The sequence below is a fragment of the Vanessa cardui genome, chromosome 22 (assembly GCF_905220365.1).
Source record: "Vanessa cardui chromosome 22, ilVanCard2.1, whole genome shotgun sequence".
Classification (NCBI taxonomy): Eukaryota; Metazoa; Arthropoda; class Insecta; order Lepidoptera; family Nymphalidae; genus Vanessa; species Vanessa cardui.
The window spans coordinates 267,801-295,788 of NC_061144.1; the positions used below are offsets into that span (position 1 = coordinate 267,801).

Sequence of the window (27,988 nt, forward strand, 5' to 3'; positions counted from 1 at the left end):
TAGCTTCCAAGGTTGGTGGCGCATTGGTGAATACAAGGCCTGGTTATATATGAGTCGTAGTGACCACTTATAATCAGGTATCCGATATCCCAAGTTCTTAAAGTTCCCAAGTCGTATCGGTCCTGAAAATCTACCGGAGAAAGCTGGTTCCACAGGCAACAATGCCTTAAAAATTGCACTGTTATTGATTTTCGTAATTATCAGCAATACAGGTACAGTACAGGACAGCTTAGTCAGATAAATAAAGTTCAGTTCTCAAGCAAAGTCACTATCAACACTTAGTTAATTATAATTGGCGTCGTACGCGTATATTTATGTAACATTGTATCAAAGGCGGACAAGTTGATTGCTATAATTAAAAAACACACTTAATTTTATAAACTAGGACTGACGGATTGACAGATCGTTATATTATATGAGAGGATTGAATAATTGGTATAAAACATTCCTTTATTGTGGCCCAGTTGTACACACGTCAAGCGACGCTGACTTTGGTACAGGGGATAGGTGACCATACAAATATGACACAAAAGATGAATAATTTGATTTTGTTCTGAAATGGGGTAGTTCTACAAATTAATGAATTTTTGGCGGTTCAGCCAAAATATGTAAAAAAACAATGTAACCTACTAACAATTTTTTTTACATTAATGACAATTGTTTCTAAATGCTAAAAGGTACTGTACTTTAATTATTAGACTGAATTCCATCACCAGAAAATATAAAAAATGTCAGAAAAAAATCAGATTCGAATTCGACCATAATTTGTAGAACTACCCATAGGTATGTGCCGTGAGCTCAAGCAGGCAGACTTCTTTTTTAGTTTTACGAGGAGGAAATTTATTTAGGTATGCCGCCTAGGGGACAGGAATGAGTATGTGGGACTCACCAGGGCCTAATGCTCCGTTCTGTCTTCTAAACCTCCTCGAGTTACCACCAAGGCGACAACGCCAATGAGGCCGCTCACACAGTCTATTCTGCTCACTAGAAACGTACCAGGAGTCCCATGGCATACTATTAGACGAGCAAGCTCAAACCGGCCCTGTTGCCCGGGGTAGACCACGAATAGGTGACTGACATATACCCCATTCAGGGAAACTTTGATTTAAAACATTTAACGATCCCGTGATCGAGTGGTGTGTACACCGGTTTTCATGGGTACGCAACTCCGAGGTTCTGAGTTCGATTCCTCAGTCGATGTAGATTATTATCATTAGTTTTCTATGTTGTCTTGGGTCTGGGTGTTTGTGGTACCGTCGTTACTTCTGATTTTCTATAACACAAGTGATTTAGCTACTTACATTGGTATCAGAGTAATGTATGTGATGTTGTCTCATATTTATATTTATTTATAAAAAATCGAAATAACCTATGCATCCTGTAAATAGAATTTCAAGTGGATTAAAAAAAAATAGTACTAAACAAAGTCAATTTCGAATTCGCAATAATGTTTAGGATAGATTAATTTTTGTTTCACCGAATGTGTAATAGGTTATATATTAAAAAAGGTGGTGCATTTATGTATTCGCGTCGGAAATTCTACGTCGTCCGCGTTGTTAGATATAGTTTCTAATTGCATGCAAAAACCTAATTACAATGAAGTAATAATAATCGGCTTTATATTTCGGCATTGATAAATATTACTCAATGAAATAATTAAAGATAAAAAAGTATTAACATTTATTGATTTCGATGAAAGACATATATAAATTTAATTTTACTTTATTTACATACTTACAATGATGTTCTAATAAACAGATATGTCATTATCGCGCAAAAAGTGAAGTGAACGTTTGCCTTTAGTCGTTTTACGTAGTAATACGTTATAATAATACATCATAATTGCGTAGTAATACGTTTTGCGTAATTAAAGCATCTGGTTACGCCTTTTACTTATTGTTTTTATCAAGCTATCCTTTTTACTTGTAACGATATACATTTCGTTTATGTTATTTTACAAAATAAACGGTCCCCGGCGCGGTACACTTTTTTCTGTTGTTTAGTATGGGTATAACATATCTGTTTATTAGAATATCATTAAATTGCTGAAGTTACTGAGCTTCTTACCGGTCCGTCTTTGAAATTTTGATTATTAGAAATAAAATTATTGATATTTCTTCCTTTTCTACCACTATTATAACCAAACAAATTTCAATGTGTTCTAACAAGATGAGGTGTAAACTTGTCTTTTCTAGCGACTTGACAATTAATTGGCGGATAAGCGAGCTCATTCATCATGTAGCTTACAAGACACCTGCGCGCGCATACATAAAATTCACTTACATGACTTTTTTTTCATGACGCACCGGAAAAAGTATACCTAATATATAATGTGATTAATAAGATAATTAATACAGAAATAAGTAACAATTGTATGTAATTTATACCACATGTAATTTTTTGCCCAGTTGGCCCAGTGGTTAGTTAGATATTTTAACAGATACACTATATCTCTATCGATATCGGTTGTATGATTGTGGGTTCAAACCAAGGCGAGTACCACTGAATATTCATGTGCTTAATTTGTGTTTCAAATTCATCTCGTGCTCAACGGTGAAGGAAAACATCGTAAGGAAACTTGCATGTGTCTAATTTCATAGAAATTCTGCCACATGTTTATTCCACCAAAACGCATTGGAAGCGCGTTGTGGAATATGTGCGAAACCTTCTCCTCAAATGGAGGGGAGGCCTTAGCCCAGCAGTGGGAAATTGTAACTGTTGTAACTTTTTTAATGTGGGATGTAAGGGGGCGCAAACTACACCTTAGTGCCCCAAGCCAACCTCACCTGCCCGTGGTGCATCCTGCCGACCAGCAAACGAGGCTCTGGCGACCGACTGATGGCGGTATAACCATAAACATAATAGGCGTAGCTAAATACCACAGGCCGGTGACGGGCAGCAGCGTCACCGGTGCGAGAAGCTACGCCCTGCGATCGCCAACCCGCCTGCCCAGCGTGGCGATTATGGGCACAACCTCCACATACAGCACACACGCAAGCCACGGCCCCCAGTTCCCGGCAGCCCCGCTATTCCTCGTCATGGTGGCGACGATGGTAACGGCGGGACGGGGGGTGCTAAGAATCACCGGGCTACGGGAGGCCACCACAACCGACTGACCCTTGCGACGTACAACGGACGCACGCTACGGCTTGACTCGCATCTAGCGCAACTTGAGGTAGAACTTGGGAAAATTAGGTGGCACATATTAGGGCTATGTGAAGTCCGTAGAGAGGGAGAGGACACCGTAACCCTCGAATCAGGCCACCTAATGTACTTCCGAGAGGGTGACCAACAATCCCAAGGTGGCGTTGGGTTTCTGGTAAATAAGTCCCTAGTTGACAACGTGGTGGAAATCTCCAGTGTGTCGAACAGGGTAGCGTACCTCATTATAAAGCTCACCGAGAGGTACAGCCTCAAGGTGGTGCAAGCGTACGCACCGACCTCGACACACTCGGACGATGAAGTGGAAGAATTATTCGATGACATATCGAGGGCCCTCCACTTCACCACGAAAACCCACTACAACGTTGTCATGGGGGACTTCAACGCTAAAGTGGGAGTACAGAACTGCAGCGAATCGGTAGTAGGACCCCATGGACTTGGAAGCAGGAATCATAGGGGGCAAATGCTTGTCAACTTCCTCGAACGGGAGGGGCTCTTCTTGATGAACTCCTTCTTCAAGAAGCAGCCGCAAAGGAAGTGGACGTGGCAAAGCCCCGACACTATGACGAAAAACGAGATCGACTTCATAATGACGGACAAGAGGCATATATTCAGAGACGTCTCAGTGATTAACAGGTTCAATACCGGTAGTGATCACCGACTCCTCCGAGGCTCTCTGAATATCAATTTTAAGGCCGAGCGCGCCCGTCTGATGAAGTCCACGCTCCGACCAAAGCTGCTCCAAACCATTGCGGGATCTGAAACATTCCAGTCAATCCTGGAGAACCGATTCGCTGCCGTGGAAACCACAACGGACGTAAACCAGAACCTCGAAAATGTAGTTCGAATTCTCAGGGAAGAAGGCACGAGATATTGTGGCATGCAGCGTAAGGGCAGGAAGTCGAACCTTTCGGAAGAGACTTTGGGGCTCATGAAGAAACGACGTGAAAACCCACCTGTCACTTCGTCAGAGAAACGGCAATTAAACCAAGAGATCAGCAGGCGCGTACGACACGACCTCCGGTGCTCCAATACTCTTGCAATAAAAAGAGCTATTGAGCAGAATCGGGGGTCTAAGGTGTTCGTACAATCTCTTGGAAGGAGCCACCTGACGAAGTTGACCACAGCAAGTGGAGAAGTCGTTTCTTCTAAGCCGGCAGTACTTTCGGAAGTAGAGGACTTCTACGGCCGGTTATACGCATCGCATGCATCTCGACCTGATCCCGAAAATGAGGATCCTAGAGCTACATTAACACGCCATTTCTCCGAAGACCTGCCTGAAGTCAGTATTGGCGAAATCGAGACTGCTCTTGGACAGCTTAAAAATGGAAAAGCCCCTGGAGAGGACGGCGTTACCACAGAGCTATTAAAAGCGGGAGGTAAACCGGTACTTAGGGAACTTCAGACGCTTTTTAACTCTGTCCTCTTCGAAGGGAGAACTCCGGAGGCGTGGAGTAGGAGTGTGGTCGTCCTGTTCTTCAAAAAGGGAGACAAAACCCTGCTGAAGAACTATCGTCCCATATCCCTACTGAGCCATGTCTATAAGCTGTTTTCAAGAGTGATCACGAACCGTCTTGCGCGAAGATTCGACGAATTCCAACCCCCGGAGCAGGCCGGGTTTCGGACCGGATACGGCACCATAGACCACATCCATACAGTGCGGCAGATTATACAGAAGTCCCATGAGTATAATCGGCCCCTGTGTCTTGCATTCGTGGACTATGAGAAGGCCTTTGACTCGGTTGAAATCTGGGCTGTTCTGGAGTCCCTGCAGCGTTGCCAAGTTGATTGGCGATACATCCAAGTGATGAGATGTCTCTACGAAGCTGCCACCATGTCCGTCCGAGTACAAAATCAGCAAACAAATCCCATACCATTGCATCGAGGAGTGAGACAAGGGGACGTTATTTCCCCCAAATTGTTCACTAATGCAATGGAGGATATGTTCAAGACGCTGAACTGGAAAGGACGTGGCATTAACATCAATGGCGAATACATCTCTCACTTGAGATTCGCAGACGACATCGTCATCGTGGCAGAAACGCTGCAGGACCTACAACAAATGCTGAACGAGCTGGCTGATTCTTCTATGCGTATCGGCCTACGGATGAACTTGGATAAAACCAAGGTCATGTTCAATGAACATGTTCTACCGGAACCGACTACGATACACGGTACCGTTCTCGAAGTTGTTCAAAAATATGTCTACCTCGGGCAGACTCTGCGATTAGGTAGAAACAACCTTGAGGACGAGGTGAATAGAAGAATTCAGCTGGGTTGGGCAGCGTTTGGGAAGTTACGTCGAATCCTAACATCGTCGATCCCACAGTGCCTTAAGACGAAAGTCTTCAATCAGTGCGTCCTACCCGTCATGACATACGGAGCCGAAACGTGGACACTCACGACAAGGCTGGTCCACCAACTTAAAGTCGCTCAGCGTGCTATGGAAAGGGCTATGCTCGGCGTTTCTTTGAGGGATCGCATCAGAAATGAGGTTATCCGTCAAAGAACCAAAGTCATCGACATAGCCCACCGGATTAGTAAGCTGAAGTGGCAGTGGGCTGGTCATATTTGTCGTAGAACCGACAACCGTTGGGGAAAACGTGTTCTAGAGTGGAGACCGCGTCTCGGCAAACGTAGTGTAGGACGTCCTCAGGCACGGTGGAGTGACGATATACGCAAGGCGGCAGGCAGGAGCTGGATGCGAGTAGCCGGAGAAAGACCACAGTGGCGTGCACTGGGAGAGGCCTATGTCCAACAGTGGACAAAAATAGGCTGTTGATGATGATGATGATGATAATGTTCAGAATACGAATTTAAATTTATATGTCAGTGATACCGAAGATCTGGCCCTGTGGCGCAACGGATAACGCGTCTGACTACGGATCAGAAGATTCCAGGTTCGAATCCTGGCAGGGTCGACTTATCTTACCTTTTTAATAAAAGTAATGTACATATATTTAACTTACAATTTTTTTAGTTACTATCTACGCTCATTTAATGACTATATTAATGAAACAACTATAATTTCTTATCAGTCTCGCAAGCTGAGTATTTATTCAAAAATATAATTATCTTCGTATCTGTTATTTATTATGTCAATTACTTTAAAAAAAAATGATTTCTTGTGATCTGCTGTTGTACGATAAAAATGACCGTTAAGAGTCATCATTAAATTTTTTCAGGCGTACAATTAACGTGTACAAATAACCCGGGCCCTAGGCAATGGGGGGCCCTTGGTGCCGTTGGCTCTTGGTTAGGCATTGAAGTATTTTTTTGGAATGAGTGTAGATGACCATAACTCTGCTTACACTCGGCCGTTTCTTGGGCTTAAGGCAGATCTGCATCTGTGTCTTGAAATTCATGATCACTGACTAGTTGTATCTATTCCTTAAATTCTTACCCAATTGAAGCCGCGACTAAGTACATGTCTTTATGTGCATAAAACATAGGGATCCCGTTAAAATTGATGGAATGATGATATGTTATTTAATATAATAGTAGTAATGCTCTCTCTGAAATAGTACATTGGTTTAGAGTTAATTTTTTACTGTTAAATAATAAAAAGAGGGATAGTAGTAGGTACGGAATTGATAAGGCAACTTCCAGACTCCGAACTACTACTACGAATTCTCGTGATTTGAACAGACGATCTCGATAGCCACCGCCTAATGAATACTCTTTCGTTCGGCATATTTTCGCCATATCTGCGATTTATGCCTGTGATATTGCAGGTAATACTGTCTGTTACGAATAGTAATTATATGATACAATTATTCACAATAATCAATTAACTACAACGAAATAAAAGTGACATATCCTAAATAATAGTTTACAACGTATAATTAGATGCGAATTTTAAACGGCTGTGAGGCGATAAAATACAGTCATGAAAATGGAATTAGTATTAATTACTGACACGTCACTATCTCATAGATGTTTATGACCCGCCCCGCGACATCAAAAATATAACTTAGACACACGTTATATTAAATTGAAAGTGAATTAAAATAATTTTACATGAACACATTCTACTGTCGATAAATATTAAGAAAGGTCACATTTTATTATTAAAACAAGATGACTTTTCTTGGTGGTAGGGCTTTGAGTGTTACCACCAAACAACAGTACTTACTCAGTATTTTTAGTGTTACATCAGGTTCAAGAAACATAACACCTTAGTTCCCATGGTGCGCATGGGTGATGTATGGAAATATTTCTTACAGCACCATTGTCTATGGGCAGTGGTGACGACTTATCAACTGGCTCATCCGCCTGTCTGCCTTCCAATATTATAAAACTAATGTCTGCACAGCAGTATACTGACACATTATAGAAGGTCAGTTTATGTTGAAGCAAAGTTCAACGCAGATTTTCAGTGACTGTATAGAGTACTATACGGGCAACAACGACAGCAACAAAAAAAATATTGATTTATTCGTGGTTGTCATAGTATAAATAGACATATGACTTGAAAATGTCTTTTTAATCATACGAGACAAAATTTGTATACAATTTGAAACGCGTATAGATCCAATGTTCATTCAGACGCTTCAACAATCATAATCGTCAGTTACTTGTTAAAAATAAATCGAGATGTTGTACAAACGATTGAGGTGTTAGTGACACTATATAGCAATCACGTAGCAATGGTTTCTATCGGTCTCGCCAGTCGCATACGGGAATCTAATAACGCACCATTCACCCACCAGCACGCACCATTAACCTACACCAGGCAAACTTTCAGATCTTTTGATATTCAAATTTAATGTGCGTTCTACAAAATACAGTAATTACAGTAGTAGGTATACTATTGGTATACATTTTATAAATCCAGCCTTTAAATCAAGTAATATTAACTCCGCGATATTTGAAGATCATCATGAATTATGTAACTGGCCAATAAGAGACACATATTTTTTAAATTACTATTAATTATAAAAGTAGGATTATTAATAAGAGGAGTCAGTATTCAGTTAGAGGAAGTTGTTGATCCAATAATTATTAATAAAGCCTTTAACTGTATCCCAAAGATATATTCCTTAATGTATAAACATATAAGCAATAGCTTATAAAAAATACCTATAGATATGATTTTAATAATTAATGATATTAACATATAACGTAAAAAGTCGGCGCGTGTCCGTCGCTTTGTATGTAGTACCGAACGAAATCGCGCAACGAACGCTCGTGTTATAAACACGCGGACACATTATATGTAGTGTGTGATATTATGTGTGTGAATAAAGTTTTTTTTTAATCAATTGTTGAAATAAAAAAATATATATTAAACATCAAAACTAATTAAAAAATTCGACATCTAAATAAAAAGACCAAACATTTTTTACTGAAAACTATGTTATAAATTTTCCAATTCAAAATCATCCATGGAATTATACAATTGTGATTTCACATAAATATATACTAAACCATAAATAATTATGTAATATTTAATATTCTTTAAGTAAAATCAATCTTCGTCAAATCGTGTAGACACAACAGATCCGAGGTATACGAATAATTTAACGCGTCAGTTTAAACAAGAACCTGCTTTTCCGAATTTTAATTGCTGCTAAAATACAAACGCAGAAATATGTACAGATTTGCGTAAAGCTTTCAACCTGAATATCTTAAATGTTCCTCTTTAAGTTTAACTATCTAATTAATTATTAAAAATAATTAATAATCAATTAAATACAGTGAATTGTAAAGCTGCATTTCCAAGTATCTTTTTAGTTGGGAACGTATCCTAACTGGATAAAATGATTGAAATTTAATACAGATTGTTAATAAGTTTAGTAACGCGTGCAAAGCATCATTTACTGTTCTTATTACTTGCATATGTACCTATTTAGTATTTCAGTAATGAAATAGAGAACCGAATCAAAGGAGGTTCTACATTGTGTGTCCTCCTCCTTCGATTAATGTTTTTTGTCATGGGATTCGAAATATTATTTTGAATATATTTTATAAAGATATATTAAAATAAAAAAATATTGAAATTAAATAACGTACAAATATATATTTGTTTATAAGCAATTACGCAAGGTTTAATTACTTTGCATAATTACTTATATCATACAACGTACTTCATGACATATATTTTTAATTAGTAATTAATTATTCGAAATGTTATCATTTGCAAATTATATCTCTTTGGACGCGCTTTCGCTTTCGACATGTACATTCTCGGACAATTTTTTAAATTATTCCATTACAGATAGCAAAAAATAGTAGTAGATAAAATATATATTACACATTGTAATATATTTAGACTATATAAAAAAATCGTGTTAAGCAGATAATTAATCTTTAAACTTCTTTTAATTATATGACTCAAAATAAGTGGTTGAAATAACTCAACCTAAACTTAATTTAATCCAATATTGCGGATTTAAGCACCCGGTTTAATATAAGCTTATTTTGGTCAAAATGTTGTGAGTAGATTTGTATTTGTCGGATGACAATCAAAAAAATTACATGCACTGAACAAGCGTAGTGGAACTTCAAAATATTTTCCTTTAAAGAAGTCGGGAAAATAGGATATTTGCTTAGAATATATTATGTACACGTTGCGTTACACTTTTGTGTGCTTAATGACACATTGTGTAAGATTACATAACAAATAGATTTTATGACCTTTCGCTTAATATATAATTAAAACAAATAAGAAAACAACTTGGCAATGTAAGCTTTGTAATACATTTAAATGTTTTTTTTTTTATGATTAAAAAAATCTTTTTCATGTGTAGGGTCAAATTTATTTCTTTATAGCTGTAGTTATATTCAAAACAAAATCATACTTTAGACAAATAGGCAGTTATACAAATAGTTTTAGCCGTATTTTTTTCATTTGTCCATGCCATTTGCCGAGTATATAATATGTATACTTTATATATTCATACTATCAAATACTTAAGAGATATATCTACATTTATATATAATATAATTATATGTAATGTTGTTCTATTTTTTAATAAAATTTTGTAATGAGTTTGCATCTCTGAATCAAAAGTTACAACTGGTTTCGAATGTAAGTTCTAGCGAATAAAATTAGACAAATACTTAATAAATTGAAGTAATAACTTGTAAATGTCCTACAGCTGATCTCAGTCCCCCTCTTTTCGGGGAGAAGGGTTGGAGCGGACCACCACTCTGCTGCAATTCGTTTACTAGAGATCATTTAGACTGGTTTTGATCCAGCTATCTTCGGCTAAGATACTCGCGTTCTAACAATGTTGATAGCTCAGCTCAGTTTCAATTGTTAAAAGAATGATGTCATCTAAGAAACATATACAATTACATTGTAGGAATAACATGCACTGGATAGTACATTTTTAAAATTAATATAGTTGATCTCGTCCAAGTACTTCTTTAATCATACTCGTATGTCGGAGGCGTTGTGTGGTCTCTCTCTCTCAATCTCAAATCAGCTTGTTAAACCAAAACGTTTTTAAATGATATCGATGATTAAATGGCTTAAATCTTTATTTACGACTTCAAAAAGGAGGAGGTTATCAATTCGTTTGTATTTTTTTTTATTATTGTTACCTCCTAACTTTTTACTGGGTGAATATATTTTGATTTTTTTTTGTTTGAAAGCTAGTAAAGGATGTTTTAGGGTGTTGCTTGTCACGTGTTGGGCAAAAAAGTAGTCTATATCTATTCTTGGAGTTCAAGTTTTCTTCATAACAAATTTCATCAAATTCGGTTCAGCGGGTTGGTCGTGAAAGAGCGACATACAGACAGACAGATTTTCTTTCACATTTATAATAATGGTTAACGTTTTTCGTTAGAGGCATTCGATATTTTATATTTTGTGTTACGGAACCCAAAGTCGCGCGTGGGACGCGATACTTTTGCATCGCTTTGTATTATTCATGTCGCCACATGCCGGCGGTAAAAGTGGTCGCGACTCCACAAAAACTTAGCACCTGGAGCGTTAAGGTAGAAACACACTACCACGATCTACGTCCGAGTTACAGACGCAAATATAGAAATATTTTTAAATGTAATTGTAAAGATAGAATATGCTTTACATATACAGTATATGAAACTGAAATTTGAATTTGTAAAGTAGAGTAATTATTACATAGTATAAAACTTAACAAAATTTTTTTTTTAAATTAATGGATTTTATGTGTTATTTTTTACAGATAGAACGATTTGAAAGAAATCTTTTGTATACATATAATACACGGAAAATAAAGTAAAGAAGCACTATAATTTTTAAATGTTCTAATGTGATCGCCCCCTGGCTATTTCATTTCAAATTAAATTGTCTATATAATATATGAGACAAATAAAAAAAAAAACCGCTGAGTTTCTTTCGCCGGTTCTTCTCAGGTCAGGGTATTTTCTTTACCGAACCGGTGGTAGTGTTTCAATTGACCATCAATAAGAGAGTGTAATGCTTCTATATTGAATAAAGTTATTTGAGTTTGAGTTTTAATTTGATGTCGTAAATAAACAAATTCTGTGGTATGCAATACTGATACTAAATGTATCAGTATTGCACCCGTGCGAAGCCGGGGCGGGTCGCTATCGGGTAAATTTTGACACGAAACACTTGAAAAGGCTACTACAATATTGATTTATTAAAATATATTTTTTAAATAACTTATTGGTGGTAGTGCTTTGTGCGAGCGGATAGGTGTAGGTCACCACTCATTGCAGTTCCTGTTTGAAGATCGAGTAATTTACCATTAATCATTTATTAGGTGGCCCATTTGTCCTACTTATTATATAAAAAAAGCTAATTAAATCAAATACTTTACTAATAAATATTATTGATACTAACCAACAGAAATTATGCTCGTTTGATCTGATCGTTTGATTTAATCATTCATTTACTGAATTCAAATAGCTCTAGTAGCTACTTTCTATTTTGTTAGTAAACCAAGTTTAACAATATCTTATGATATACTTCAGAGGAGGTGTAGGTTGTATATCTTCTCGGCGTTTTGTTTCCTAGCGGTTCTATTGCAGTAGTTACGTAATAGTACAGCAGCCATTATTGCAGCTTATTTAAAAATTAAATACGCATAAAATTAAAAAGAAAACGCAGCGTCAAAATAATGTGGTCTGTTGTTACCTTAACATTATATTCGTTGATCGCATCAGATGACATCTGGAACGCTATGAGATTACTAATGCAATGCATTTCTTAAATACCAAGCTACCCGGTGGTACCACCCGTTGATACAAATTCTACGTACTACAATATTTTTTTCCCAAACAACATTTCCCTTGTACAAGTATCTAGCTTATAAGGCTGCATAGCTTGAGGTATTGACTTAAAATCCCGAATGGATAAAAAGAAAAGAGTTATTGTAAAAACTTGAAATTTGCAAGCTGATGGTAACAACAGCTGCTCTCTCTCTGGCCGGGGATTGTCGTCTTTACGGCTTATGGGATTCAAACTACACTAGTACATGGGTATTCCTTTCCTAGGACTAGCTTGTTTTATATAGAATTTCAACAAACTCAATTAAGTTCTTTAGCCCTGACAGCGAAGAGTCAGACAGAGATAATAATATTAGTATAGATATATACAATATTTACATTGTTTATAAATATTTTATTCTTTGTTAACTTTTTAAGAAACTGTATTATAAATTTGAAAAATTATAAATCACATTTTGTTGCTGATATTTACTATCATAAGTATTTAAATTTGATTTAACTAAAACATCAACTTTAAACAGTTATATTAACATAACTAGTTATTTAAATGACAGTTTTTAAAAATAGAACATTTTTTTATGGATCCTTTGCTTTTCTAAATTAAAAAATAAAAAACCTGAATTTAAACTTAAAAACAAAATAACTGTCTTATAATGAAAATGAATTAAATACAGAACATTGAAATACGAACTTATAATAATAGCTTTAGAACTTGTTATCAAACATGATTCTTGTTAAGCATCATCATATTTCTTTATAATTTATTTCAATTCGTAACACTTACTATGTATATTGAATATTTATTAAACGCCGGTTATGCTAATAACTTTTTAATATTAAGGGGACTACAGGAGCTAATTGCCCTTGAGAATCACGCGCACACACTAACGACAAAAACGGCATGTCCCCGCGCGCACTACGCTTAGCGAGGCGGCGAGGTTACGCCTGAATATTCCAATAGATGGCGCCGAGCCGCCGCGCGCCGCGCCGAGAAAAAGCGAAGCGAAGTCAATTCTATCAATTCTATCAATCATAGATTTCATAAAAATAGACAGGACAACAGAATTATTTTAATTTTTTTGTGTCATTTAAAAAATTATGATAAAATTAAACTGAATTAATTAAACTTAAATTATTATTATTTTATGTACAAAAAATAGTTAATTTAAACATTTTTTCTTTAATTTTTACTGTATCAATTCAATTAGTTGTAATATTAAATATTAAATCGTACCTATTTTTAAATTTTATAAGTTTGTTAAGCGATTTATTAAATAAAATTGGAACTGTTCGTAATTTGTACACTGACAAAAAGCGTAGAGTTTGTTCATTTTACTAACATCGGTACACAAAGAAAAAAAATTAAGTTAAAAAAGTCAGCATCAAAAAGTTACTATAAAAATAATATCGTCAAGTCGGTTTAGTACAATTATTGGTTAACTCGGTCAATCACAGTGGGTTTAATCATAAATCTCATAAAAATAGTTTGGATATTAGAATTATTTGAATTGTTTTTGACTGATATTTGAAATAAAACTGATTCAATTAAATTCAAATATTTTTATTTATTTTTGGTTTAACAAAAAAAACAAATAAATTTCGTTTCAATTTTTTTATTAAAATATTTTTTTTTTAATTATTCGTTCGTCGTCGTTCGTTATTAAAATATCTTGGATACTTGCAATCAATATTTCACCCACTTTCACTGAAGCTACGAGCTAAAATTTGTACTATTCAATTGATACTATTTCCAATCTTTAAAAAATATTGAATTACGTATATGACACTTCTAAATATTTTAGTTCTTTGGTTCACAACAATTACATATTTCAAGATGGCCCAGTGGGTAGAACGAGCGCATCTTATTGCGGGTTCAAACCCAGGCAAGCCCCACTAAATATTCATGTGATGTGCTAATTTGTATTTATTTATTTTTTTTATTATTAAATTTCATCCATACATAACTATATTTCCTATTATAAACAAAATTGATAAAATTAAACTCTAACGTAATAGAAATAGCTTCCGTGTTAATTTTTTTCGATTTTCTTAATTCTGAAAAAATAAATGCAAAATGTTAGCAATTAAATTTTAATAATTATAATATATATATATATATATATATATTTTTAAATATAGTCCTTTAAAAATAAAAAATTTTAGTTCAGAGTGCGGGGATCGAACCCGCACATTCTTCTTGGACTTGCTTGCATTGACCAAATACTCCATGGTGACTGTAAGAAATATGACGAAAAATCTGATTCTATGCGAACTAATTGCATTGTTTTTAAAAATGTTTCCAATAATCATTATTTATAATATATATATATATGTTTAATAATTAAATACTCTTACCTTTTCATATTATCTTTCATATGTTCGGCTTTTTAATTTATATGAACGTTTTTTAGTTTTCTTCACAGATTGTACTTTATTTCCCATGTTTACAAAATTAAACTTTATAAAAAATAACTTAACAAAAAAATAAATGGCTAACTACAACTAGACTATTTTAACTTAATATATTTATTTACATACAAGAATAATATTCGACAATTAATTTACAATTAAAATTACACAAAAATAAAATCTACGAGATTTTATTCGCAACGATGCGGTGAAAAGAGCGACACGTCTGTATAGCAACAGGCCTCGGCCGGCAGTGTCTGTACGAGGCGCTCACGCACACATGCTTACGCATTTTGGTCGAAAATAAGAAAATCTGATTTAAAAAAAATCTATTGATTTTACTAAATAATTATGATAATAAATTTTTAGTATATTGTTTGTAGAATAATCTGACAAAAGACCAAAATTATTGAAGGTATATAAGTGTAGTTAAAAAACAAAAAAATACTTTTTTAGAGGTAACTTTGCGATTTTTTTCTATCGTACCAAATTAATTACATCATGTTTTCAACACAATTAATAACTAGCATCTATCCTGAAGATTAACATATATTTTTTTCATTTGGTTTATTGCATTGGATAATATACTTTTTGGCATTTTAAAACTTGCATTTAGCTCATGTAGTCCCCTTAATACTCATCAGTATAAATATGGAAATTAAAGCAATCTGTTATTTTTGACAACTAATAGTAAAAAAAATGTAGTTCTATAATAATATTACTTAGAGTTTTAAAGTATAACTGTAAATATAAATACACTAACGACTCAAATTAACTTGTAGAAGTTACTTTGAATAGAATCATTTTATTTCAATTAAGAACGCTATAGTTAGGCGTTAGTCTAACTAAATAAAATAAAAAAATCAATGATCTCAACATTTCAAAACAATCTTAATCAAGTTATACAAAACATCAATCAATAAAAATGTTTGGCCATTGAAGTTTAATGTATTGTAAAGAAATAATAATTTGAATGCCGTTTAAATTAATTTCATAGAATTTGTATGCGATACAAAAAAACAACTTTTAAATCGTGTGTTATAATTTTAATATTCATACTTTCGATTTCACGTAATATTGGTGATGCAATAAAAATAACAGTGTAACTAAAAAAAAACAATGCAATAAAAAAGTGAAAAGATAAAAATGACGTCAGAAAAGGAAAACAGTTATCAAAATGTCACAGATAATATAACAATCAGCATTGACAGTTCCGATGGCGGGAAAAATGACAGCCAAACTGACAATCATGGGCGCAAAAATTCAAAGAATAGTCCTTGTGAAAGGGATACTTCTAAGGATTTATTGGGAGTTCCTAGACAGGGGCACAGGATGTCATTTATGGAAGAGGAGAACGTTAAAGAGAGGATTAGATTGTCTTTATTAAAGCAGTGTTCCGCCATTTTGAAACAGGGAGATGAAAGGTACAATAAGGAGTCCTTGCATCGCGCCTTCCAAGATGAGGTATGTATATGTTTTAGATCATTTTTATAATTAATTCTGATTTGAAATTATCCATTGTATTATTATATTTTATAGCGGTGAAATATAGATATCTTATAAGCCATAGATACATGTAAAATCACACATGTTTTTTCGTTTCCAAAACAAATTTACATTGTAGAATTCAATAAAAACATGTACATACCTATATAATGTCATCATAATGAGTCAATTATAATATCATATTTATATTTCATATCAAATATAATATATGACTTATTTTTATTATATTATTATTTTTATTTTATATAATATAGACAAATGTCTTTCACTGTCTTTCACATATTTACCCTGGCAACATGAAAACTGACAGATGTTCCTCAAGGCGGGAAAATTTACGTTTGAGAATTCCTCCCCCAAAAGGTTGAAATTAGGGATGAAAGCTAGTATCAGGGAAACCTTTTTCAATATTTGAAACCTGGTTATGGTTATTCAAGTATCTGTTTACGTCATGTACGAGAAAATTAATTAATATCACCCTAGATAGTAAAATTGTTGATGAAAGTTTGGTGTTCCTTTTATCGGTATTCGGCTAGTACTAGAAAAAAGTAATCGTTATCAAATATTACATTATATTGTATACATAAAATCGAAATAACATTAAGTTCTTGTTCAAAACAAGTCACGTCAGTCGTTTAATTTGAGGCAAATTAAACTAAAAACGCCACTTTCTCAGAAAGACGCCGAGTCATATGGTTTTATGTATATTTGTTTATTCAGTTTTCTTTTTATTTAGGCATTATATATATAATCTCCCCGTATATCAGTATAGATATTAACGACCCTCGATTAACGATAAAATTGCTCAATTCAAAATACATAAAAAGTTTAAACACTTATTTTAAAAGAAATAAAACCAAATTAAATTATATTTCATTCGTTTTATTGCCGTTAATGTTTATTGAATTTTCATCGAGAATCGAATTCGACCTTGGATTTCGAAAGCTCACTAAATGAGCGTTTGTTTGGCCAAAACACTACGAAATTACACGATGATTTATTATTATATATATTTGTCTACGATACATATAATTAGTGTCATATTTTAATTGTATTTTAATTAACTCTCAGTCAAACTAACTCATAGAGTTGGTGTGGCATTTCCAAAGTTCCATTTTGAAGTTATCTACTTTATATAATCTTTATTAATTATATGTGTAGATAAAAAGTTTGCAAATTGCCATCTTGGTCAGGGCGTTAGGTTAAACGTATTAATTAATGTACTATCATCGGTTAAGATATGGTCAGAAACAGCCTGAAGTATGGCTGTACACTGCCGTGCTTTCGAAAGCACGTCAAGCCATTTGTCTTGCGATTAAGCGCTCTGTCACTTCTAGTAACAGCCTGTAAATTTCCCACTGCTGAGATAAGGCCTCCTCTTCCATTAAGGAGAGGGTTTGGAACATATTCCACCACGCTGTTCCAATGCGGGTTGGTGGAATGCACATGTGGCAGAATTTCGATGAAATTAGACACATGCAGGTTTCCTCACGATGTTTTTCCGAGCACGAGACGATTTATAAACACAAATTAAGCACATATATATAGCGGTGCTTGCCTGGGTTTGAACCCGCAATCATCGGTTAAGATGCATGCGTTCTAACCACTGGGCCATTTCAGCTCACTGTCACTTCTACGATGAGAGAAACAGTAAAAAAGTTTACCTATGTTTTCACTCGATACTGACCTCTGAAATATTAATTTAATATTTAAATAAAGGGCAAGCATTGTCGCACGCAGGTCACAGCGATCAAAATAACAGTTACAAATGAAGATTCAGGAGAATGGTATTGTTTATTTCCTTTTATTGCGAATTTAATTTGACATCGTAAAATTTGATTACGTTTTTAAGAAATACTCGCAACATTTATTAAGGTTACCACGAAAGCGCTTAAAATAACAGGACATTTTTTTATTGCATATATTATTGCTTTTCATATTAATTTTGGATATATGTATACAAGTTGCGATAAGTAATAGGGAAACAGAATATATTGTATCCAAATACTGGAGTATTGATACTTTTACATACTAATATTCTCGGCCGTGACAGTGTGACGTGTGCATAGACCTACATACAAAAATATTTGCGCGCTGTCTCGTTAGGCTTAGGTTAGCTAGTGGCTAGATGTAAGCAAGCAAAGCAAAGCAGGAAATGTCAAGGTCATCGATTCAAACCTTTGGTTGGACTGCCAAAATGTTATTGAATTATCCTCCCACAAAATATTCTCAGTAGGTAGTCCGGAGTTCGGCTATCGATTCTGAAAGTATACACTCCCGCGCTTTGAAATTCATGTAAAAATTTTGATCCTGTGGCTGTATCTTTTCTGTCTTGTCGGATTTGCTATACCATCGGAAAAAGATAACAAGGTAGAAAACAATGCACCAGAATGAACAAGAGAGCTTACGTATGTACTGTAAATGTCCTGCGTCGTTAGTCACCCTCGGTCGCCGTGGCCGAAATCGAACAGTGAACATCATGATCATTTGCATATATATGTGTTTTACATTCTTATCATAAATTGCAATCGTGTAAACCTCATTAAAGTGGCCACAACATTCTCAATATACTTTGTTTCTGTTTTATTAAACATTACAACAAAGTAGGTGCAATACCACAATTCGTAATTCTTAAGATAAAATCTTAACGTTATTACAAAGTTTAAGCAATTACTTTTCAAATTACAAAATAAGTGACTAAACGATAAAAAATAATATTAATTTTATTTGCAATAAAATACTGATTTAATCAATATATATTACAATTTATTGAATAGAGTCATGTGCTAGGAACACTTGATTGGTTCACATTTATCCTTCCTTCAATAGTGCAAATGGTATTACTGTCAGTGACATTTAAGATAAAATTCATAATAAATGGTACACTAAGTGTAATAACTGTATCTCTAAATGAGAAAATTAATTGAACGAATATTTTCTTAACTTATGATTTTCAGAAGCAAAATATTTTATAATCGCAATGTAAACGAAATAAAAAGGACTAGGGTTTTTTTCGATACTCCCGGTAGGAATTAAGTTATTTTCGCTATTTATAGTCTTTTGAACGTCAGACACAATTATATAAATAAAAAACTTTTGAAAATAAAACCACACTAACGATAACAGAAATAGAAGATAAGATCGTTTGGCGGAAGCATAACATAAATCTGCGTTGAAGATTTTGTTTAAAAAAAAAAACAGAAAAAAATAACAATTATAGCATATATGTTTTTAAATGTAATCAATAATCCCGATTATAATATGGTATAAAGTAACAAAAATTTTAAAGGGCATTAAAGTGGATGAAAGTATTGGATTACAAATTAGAGCAAATGATTTTTTTTGAATGTACCCAAATATGATGTGAATATATATTGTGACAGTAAAGTAGATGAGAATTTGATAAATGCACTGTCAACCTTTCAACGTGATTGACTTGTGCTTGCATTTATGCAGATCATACCATTCCATTACCATTCATCATCATCATTAATATTTGGGATAGGTCTTTGTACACATACACTAACCATAAAACATTTCAATGTTTAAACCTTTTAAGAACTATTGCTTTGTATGATTACTTGCTTAAGTTTTTTAAATACCTTGTGACAAGTTGATGGCTATTCTAATTCAATAATTACATTAATAATAAATGATGGTATTTGGTAGCGTAACACTAATAAATAAAAAAATGCCAGTATTATTTTGTAGAAAAATTTAAGTTAGAATTTTTTTTTTCCTTCTTAAAATTAAACAAATTACAACTTGTCCATCAATATTCATTCTGATGGTTACCTACGTTACCTCTTGTAATAATTAATTTTGCATAAACTTGGTAAGGAATTCAAATTGCTTCAATTAAGTTGCATGTTCGTAAAATGCTTGAAATTTGTTAATGACTAGAATATTTATTGATGTGAGCAGAGAAGGGAGATGTTTATGTTACTTCATGCAAAATTACTCATAATTAATATTAACTCATTATTCATTTTAATTTGTATAAAGCTTTTGAAGCAACTTGAGGTAGGCAAACAGCACTAAATGACGTTAATGATCCCCCACATGTAGTCTCGCCACTCGTAGGTCTGGGAATTGTGTTCCTTGAGCCTGTAGTTACACTGGCGTATTTATCTTTAAAATTGGAATATAATTATACTAAATAAAACTGTTTTTACATGTGATTGGGTTGTCTCTAATCAGATTTTATCGTGCAAAGCCTTGCAACTGAGAAAAGCACACGTTCGATATATTTTTAAAAGTTTATATTAAAAAAAAATGACATAAAAATATGCATATGAACAAGAGCTTTATAATTTATCATTGCAGAAGTGGGTTTGGAAGACATTCCACCACGCTGTTCCAATGCGGGTTGGTGGAATACATATGTGGCAGAATTTATATGAAATTAGACACACGATGTTTTTTTAATTATACTTACGATGTTTTCCTTCACCGGCGATCTCTAGATAATTATAAACACAAATTAAGTACATGAATATTCATTGGTGCTTGGGTTTGAACCCGCAATCATCGGTTAAGATGCACGTGATCTAACCACAGGGTTCTTATGGTATTCATCGATTGTCATTCTAGAACTATTTTTTTTTATGGAATTGGTTGGCCGACGAGCATATGGGCCACCTAATAGTAAGTGGTCACCATCACCCATAGACAATGTTGCTGTAAGAAATATTAACTAATCCTTACATCGTCAATGCGCCACCAATCTTGGGAACTAAGATGCTATGTCCCTTGTGCCTGTAGTTACACTGGCTCACTCACCCTTCAAACCGGATCACAACAATACTGCGTACTGTTGTGTAGCGATAGAATATATGATGAGTGGGCGGTACCCACCTAGACGGGCTTGCGCAAAGCCTAACACCAAGTAAAACACTACTACTAATTAAATTTTATCGTATTATTACAATTTGGTGGGTAGAGCTAATGAGCATCATTCATTCCAAATTACAGATAGATTTATGTTAAATGTAATCTTCGTAATTAACGTTTAAGAATTGTATGTAAAGTATAGTACATTTTGATATTGATTTTTAATACTATTTATTCAACAAGTATAAGCTTTTATCAAATGGATTTTTATCTACAGGATTAAATTTATAATATCGCTTAAGGCCGTTATTGTTGCATCATATATAGCGTTGGACAATCAACCTTAGACGAATGGCCCACACAAGTAGTCAGCCGAGACAAGACTTATAGTCGAACCTTGTCAACGGTTTTATAAATAATACAGATATGAAGATTAAATTGATACAATGCTACGAGCACCGTAGTGTTTATATTGTGACCTTGATAATGTCACGCTGGTGCTTACTCCGGTAATGCTAAAGTCGTGACGGCAGGCATCGCATGCGTGTCACGTTTGATCGTCAATCGTGTGAGCTTAGTGTGAAATATACCACTTAATACGCGACTTAAAACGTTTTATAGAGATATTAAGTTTGCTTATAATAATAACGTGGTGTAACACTATATTTAATTTAAAACAACGGATTTAAGGATAAGAGGCTCAATGTAACTACAGGCGCAAAGGACATAACATCTTATTTCTAGAGTTGGGTCGTGTATTGGCGAACTGCGGTGGTGACCACTTGCCATTGTTCATTGGCATAACCGCCAACCTATAATATATATACCATAGATTTATTTTTATGATTTATTACATTATATAACAACAACACAACAACAGCAGCCTGTAAATTCCCACTGCTGGGCTAAAGGCCTCCTCTCACTTTGACGAGAAGGTTTGGAACATATTCCACCACGCTGTTCCAATGCGGCTTGGTGGAATACACGTGTGGCAGAATTTCTTTGAAATTTGTCACATGCAGGTTTCCTCACGATGTTTTCCTTCACGGCTGAGCACGAGATAAATTATAAATAATAATTAAGCACATGAATCAGCGGTGCTTGCCTGGGTTCGAACCCGCAATCATCGGTTAAGATGCACGCGTTTTAACCACTGGGCCATCTCGACTCTACATGTATTATTTATATAATGTGGCATATGCTGCCACATTATATAAATAATACACAAACCTGACAACTGAAAACTCAGTGATGCTTGCCCGGGTTTGAATCCCCAATCTTTTTTTTTTAAATAAAGAGTGGCTAGTGGAAAATAGCTGTAGGTTTAAATGTATCATTTAATTGATCATTATCACGTCTTACTATTATTTTGATCATCTTATGTTTTATTTAATAAAATTCTACATCTCCCTCTAAAACACAGCAACAACTTATAATAATAAATAATGCATGAACGGCAGGCTATATCGATCGCACTCTAATGATCTATCTACCGAAGATCTATAGATCAGTGATCTACAGACTAGTGATGTATGTACGTGCAGTGTTTACGAGTTACGATCACAACGTTTATGGTTAGAGGTATATGTAGTTAGATCGGAGGTTGAATGGGAATGTGAAAAAAGTTTAATCGTTTTTAGAAGATCCCCAATAAGGTAATGACGGATGCGGGTATCAATATTAATAATATATGTTTTTATCTATATATCATAATATCTATGAACTTATGCTATTACTTTAGAACCTGGACTGGCTCGACTTAATCATCAAACATTAAATTATTTGTGGAATAGTTTCTATTTATGCATTATGTGTGAAACATAATAACTCTATAGCGTATATAAATAAATTTTAAGTAACAAGACGTACTATTACATTCTACAAGGGAAAAATGGTTGACTATAGATGTGGAATTACTATTTACTGTAAGGTGTCTCGCATCTCATTACATTTTATAATATTTTTTTAAGTTAACTTGTTGTCTGAGCTTCTAAAAGGTGTAGGACCGTTTAGAAGCTCAGACACCAAGTTATTCGTCACACATTCTACCACCAAATAATAATAATTAATATTTTTGTGTTCCGGTTTGAAAGCATCTTAAAAGCAGCGATAGACTTATGCCTACTATTATCTTGGCTCTTATCTTGGGAATTATATAAGATAATAATACACCCACGTCATTTAAAAAAATAATAGAATTAAGATCTTACGTCCTTATGGATGGACAAGATCTTAATTCCCAAGATTGGTGGAGCATTGACGTTGGAACGATCTATGTTTCTTATGGTTGATCCACAAGACACAGGCTCAGCACAGACTTATGTCGCACAGATATCTGTACAGTCTTACAAGTCTGAGTAAAAAATGTCTCATAGTAAAACATGAGCAGAAAGGGCACTAGAAATAAAATAAATACATATATAGTGAATACATATTGAATTTTATACTAATAATATAGTCACAATTAACAAATTCCATGTCCAAAGATCAAAGTTAGACATTCGACTTTGCACAGTTCATTTTAAAAATAATTGAAATTCAAATCGCTTTCAAACATTGAACAGACATGTGACAGGCAATAAACCATTATGATTGGCTGATCCAAATATGCAACTGACCAATCACATTAAATCTCACCAACATGACCTACATCGCTAATACCTACGAGATCTTTTAAGGTAGCAAGTAGTGTTCATTAGGCTGGTGTCTGACGGAATTAGCGATCGCGAAGGTCAGCCGTATTAATTTCGCATGGTGGCAATCAGTAATGGTGATACTTTAAATGTGACTGAACTAGCTCATATTTTTGAGAGGTGCTCATTCAAGATCCTTAAAACTCTATCGCAGTTAAAATTAACTATTGTTACAGCTGTGCGAAAATTGGAAATTTGAATAGGCACACCTATACATTCTTATAACCAAAGACATACATTTTAGTGCTAAATTTAAAAAATTACTATTTTTTTTTGTTTGACATGATTAGCAGTAAAGGTAAAAAGTAAAGTAATAGCCTGTAAATTTCCTACTGCTGGTATAAGGCCTCCTCTTCCATGAAGGAGAGGGTTTTGGAACATATTCCACTACGCTTGTTCCAATGCGGTTTAGTGGAATGCACATATGGTAGCATTTCGATGAAATTAGACACATGCAGGTTTCCTAACGATGTTTTCCTTCACCGCCGAGCAAGAGATGAGTTATAAACACAAATTATGCTCATATATATAGTGGTGCTTGCCTGGATTTGAACCCGCAATCATCGGTGAAGATGCTCGAGTTCTAACAACTGGGCCATCTCAGCTCTTCTGATTAGAAGTTCTGAATACTTAAAAACTTCATTCTTTTTAAGTAGTATAATTTATTATTTCACCAATATGTCATAAAAAAGATAAAGTCTAATTTGAAACAGTCCAGTCGATAAAGCGTGAAGACCAAATTTCGCAAACTGCAATCCGAAAAAGTATAAAATATTCTCACAAGCCTAATTTTCAGTATGTTGAGATTGATTCAATTGACATTGATTAATTTCATACTCGGTGTTTATCACACATGTAATCACACATTTATCACACTGTTAGTTTTTCATAGCTTATTTATGTATGTAAGTTTAATCCCCCATAATATATAAATGCCTGAACAAATTTGCGTGTACGGGGTATTATTGTCGCAATATTTGCTTCATCCCGACACCGTGATACCTCTGTCTATAAATTCATTATAAGAATAAAATTCAGAGGATATTGGAAGTATTTTTAAATTTGGAATATTAAAAAAAAGGTTTTCTTCGGTGATTTTAATTCTAATTTATACAAAATCCACTGTTTTCACAAAAGATTTCACTTCATTTCTACTCGATTTTTCTTCATATATCAATGTAATTGTAAATTGAAAAATGTCTACTCAAAAGTGCTTGTAAGAGCCTACTGTCAAAAAGTGTCCGATTTCATACGCTGTACGATTTCTAGATAGCAATCTAGACTAGTGAGCAAAATACTACATTGAGAGCATCGGCCGTGACACATTAAATCTCCAAAAGAAATATGTATGATCAATAATAATTTAATTAATGAATAAATTATAGTGGGTATGTCAAGGTCAAATAAAACATTTGTTATTCGTAACATGTTTGTAGAATTACATAAACTCGTAAGACTGTGTACCGCTCAAAACGAATGCCACGATTTAATTACACATATTTTTTGAATGAATGAAATATTTTATTGTACACACCACGAACAAAAATAGAGAAAGATACAAAAAAAAAATGAAAATAAAACAAAAGTTGTAATATTTTTACATTATATAACCGAATAATTCACAATGAAGTCTGTGTAAGTACATAACTTTTCATGTATTCGACGTAAAAGATTTTTGCATATGTACATACATAAACCGTGTAAATCGTCTCTTCAAACATATAGGTCTTTGCTGAGCTCAGGAATACGAGGCTGTCACGTTACTGATACTGTGTATTAGTTGTCGCCCGCGGCTTCGCTTGCATATCAGGGGTTGGTTATCATGTGTTAGACAAAAAAAGTAGCCTATGTCTTTTCTTGGATTTAAAATTTGCTTCATATTCAAATATCATCAAATTCTGTTCATTGGCAGACAGACAAACAGATAGTGGGACAGAGTTACTTTCACATTTATAATATTAATATACATTTTTGCCAAATCAAATTACGTCAATGATGATCTATATATCGATCTAAATATACCTAAATATGTATATAGTGGCTTAGTTATGAAGAGATAACAAACAGACAGACTATATGTATGCGCGAGTGACAGATTGAGTCACCTGCGCATACATATATAATAATTGAAACTATCTATACAGATAAACATGATTTTTGAGGTGAGGACATCTTGTAGAGTTTTTAAACATCGACGCGTGGGCTAAAACATGATACCGAATGCGAGTAGCGTTATCTCGGAATGCCCGCAGCCCACACACGAGTTTAAAGCCCCAGGGTCATGCCTGTGACCTGGGAAAAGTGAGGGGATGCATCCCTTCACTCTAAAAGGAGCACAAGCAGACGTTGGCAAGGGATGCGATGGTATAAAATGGTTGAAATCCATCAATGATGATAAGAATTCCACATAAAAGGGGGAATACTTTTCGGATACCTTCGGAAAAAATAGGTGCGACTAGATAAAAAATATCTCAACACATTTTGCTATTCCCTAGGTTATACTCCCACGGGCTTATTCGGTTAAGAGCGAAATTCTAGCCAGGCTATTGAGAGTCGGTTGCGTTAAAACGGTAAATAAACATCTTTGGCTTTGATGTAATGGAATAATGAAAAATATCCTATTTATAAACACTTAAGTATTTTAAATCAAGCATTTTTTTGTTTCATAGTCAATAAAGGATGCACTTGCGCGTTAAATAATATAATTGATACACGTTTAACGAAATAGTGAAATACACTTTATGCTTAGGGAATAAGACCAATTATCGAAGAGCAGAGATCTTATCGAAGAAATCGAATAGATGATTGTTATCTTGGAGATGGCATGCACCTGCTCAGCTTCCGTTCTGTGGAAACTCTGAATGATTGTAGATAGAATCTAAGATGATAATCATTTAGTAATAGATATCTTTTTTTCATTATTTTATCTATAAGTTGAGGTGGCTTGGGTTAAGCACAGAAATAAAGCACCAAGAAAATTTAATTTTTATTTATTCAATTACTTTCTATCATTCATATTATTCTTATCGGGGAAGGAAAACTTCGTGGATGCTTCATATAATAACTAACATCTTTATATCTGCTGTAGTTATTGGATGTGTTATGTAATTCAAGGATAGTCAAAGTTTCTAAATGAACATTAAGTGTTCATATCATTTTAATTATATTGTTTCCTTGCTTTACAAAACTAAGTGTTTAATGGTTTGTACTGTGATTTTTGGCTTAATTAGAATAAAAGATACATATATAAATTCATATTGTTTAACATGACCATTGGACAGTTGCTCATAAAAATTGGTTATGATCTTATTATCAAAAGCTTTTTTTGAAAAGAGGCCATTTGATCAAAATTTGTTAAATTGTTACAATTTAATAAAAAATTAATGTTAGAGACATTACAAATTGAAAATAAAAGATTTTAAAATAAAAGGAGGATTTGAAAGGCCAAGAAAATCTTTTGACCGAAAACGAAGTTTCGCGGCCAAACCACTGGTAATAGGTAATGAAGATTCCAAAATATTACTTGATGATTTTAAGGTAAATGTAAAACAATGTTTGGCTGCAAAAGTTTATGTATGTAATGAGTTATACGACGAGAGCACATAGGAATGATTTATTAATTTTAATTCATTCGTTCACCGGTTTTTCTGGTCGGGACTATTTTTATTAAACTTATCGCGATATTTATACTGACTATCAATATTGTGAATTATGAGAAACATGAATCTGACAAGCTCGCGAGTACCCCGAGGTCTTGAACGCATCTGTCAGTTTTTATCCATCGAGTCTAGAACATGGGAAGTACGCGGCCGAGCGTGGCCGATGAGCGAGGCAGATATTGTTTAAGAGTTCAAAGAAACGCCAGTAAAACACAAGGAAAATAAACAAAAATTAGTCTTAAATTCTTGTAAAATGTGTCCAATTATAAATTTAATCATAAAACGCCGGAATCGTCTTTTAACAGCTATATTAAGTGAAGTTACCACCGGTTTCGAATGTTTTAAATGAAATTATATTAAAGAACCGACAAGGAACTTAGTATTATTCTTTTTCGACATTTACATTTCATATATATGTAGTACTGTTTTGGGATGGAGTAGATAATGCCATGCTCTCATCGTGTTTTCATAGGACTGCTCACGCAGAGTCTTAGTACTAAGTAATCAGAACCTCTTATAGTTAATATGAGCACAATTTTCCTA

General features: G+C 34.1%; 1 protein-coding gene and 1 non-coding gene across 3 annotated transcripts in view; both read left to right on the forward strand.

Annotated features, from left to right (window-relative positions):
* Window positions 1-6,010: 6,010 nt before the first annotated feature.
* Trnar-acg lies at window positions 6,011-6,083 on the forward strand. The gene has a single exon. It is a non-coding gene; the product is annotated as a tRNA-Arg (tRNA).
* Window positions 6,084-8,326: 2,243 nt separating this feature from the next.
* LOC124539360 (NADPH oxidase 5) overlaps window positions 8,327-27,988 on the forward strand; it is an 82,021-nt gene continuing 62,359 nt past the window's right edge. The window contains exons 1-2 of one of the 2 annotated variants that reach the window (XM_047116731.1): window positions 8,327-8,397; window positions 15,755-16,221. In XM_047116731.1, the coding sequence (XP_046972687.1) occupies window positions 15,904-16,221 (318 nt within the window). In that variant the 5' untranslated portion in view covers window positions 8,327-8,397; window positions 15,755-15,903. The remainder of the gene's footprint in view (window positions 8,398-15,754; window positions 16,222-27,988) is intronic. The other variant, XM_047116732.1, reaches the window with a different exon arrangement.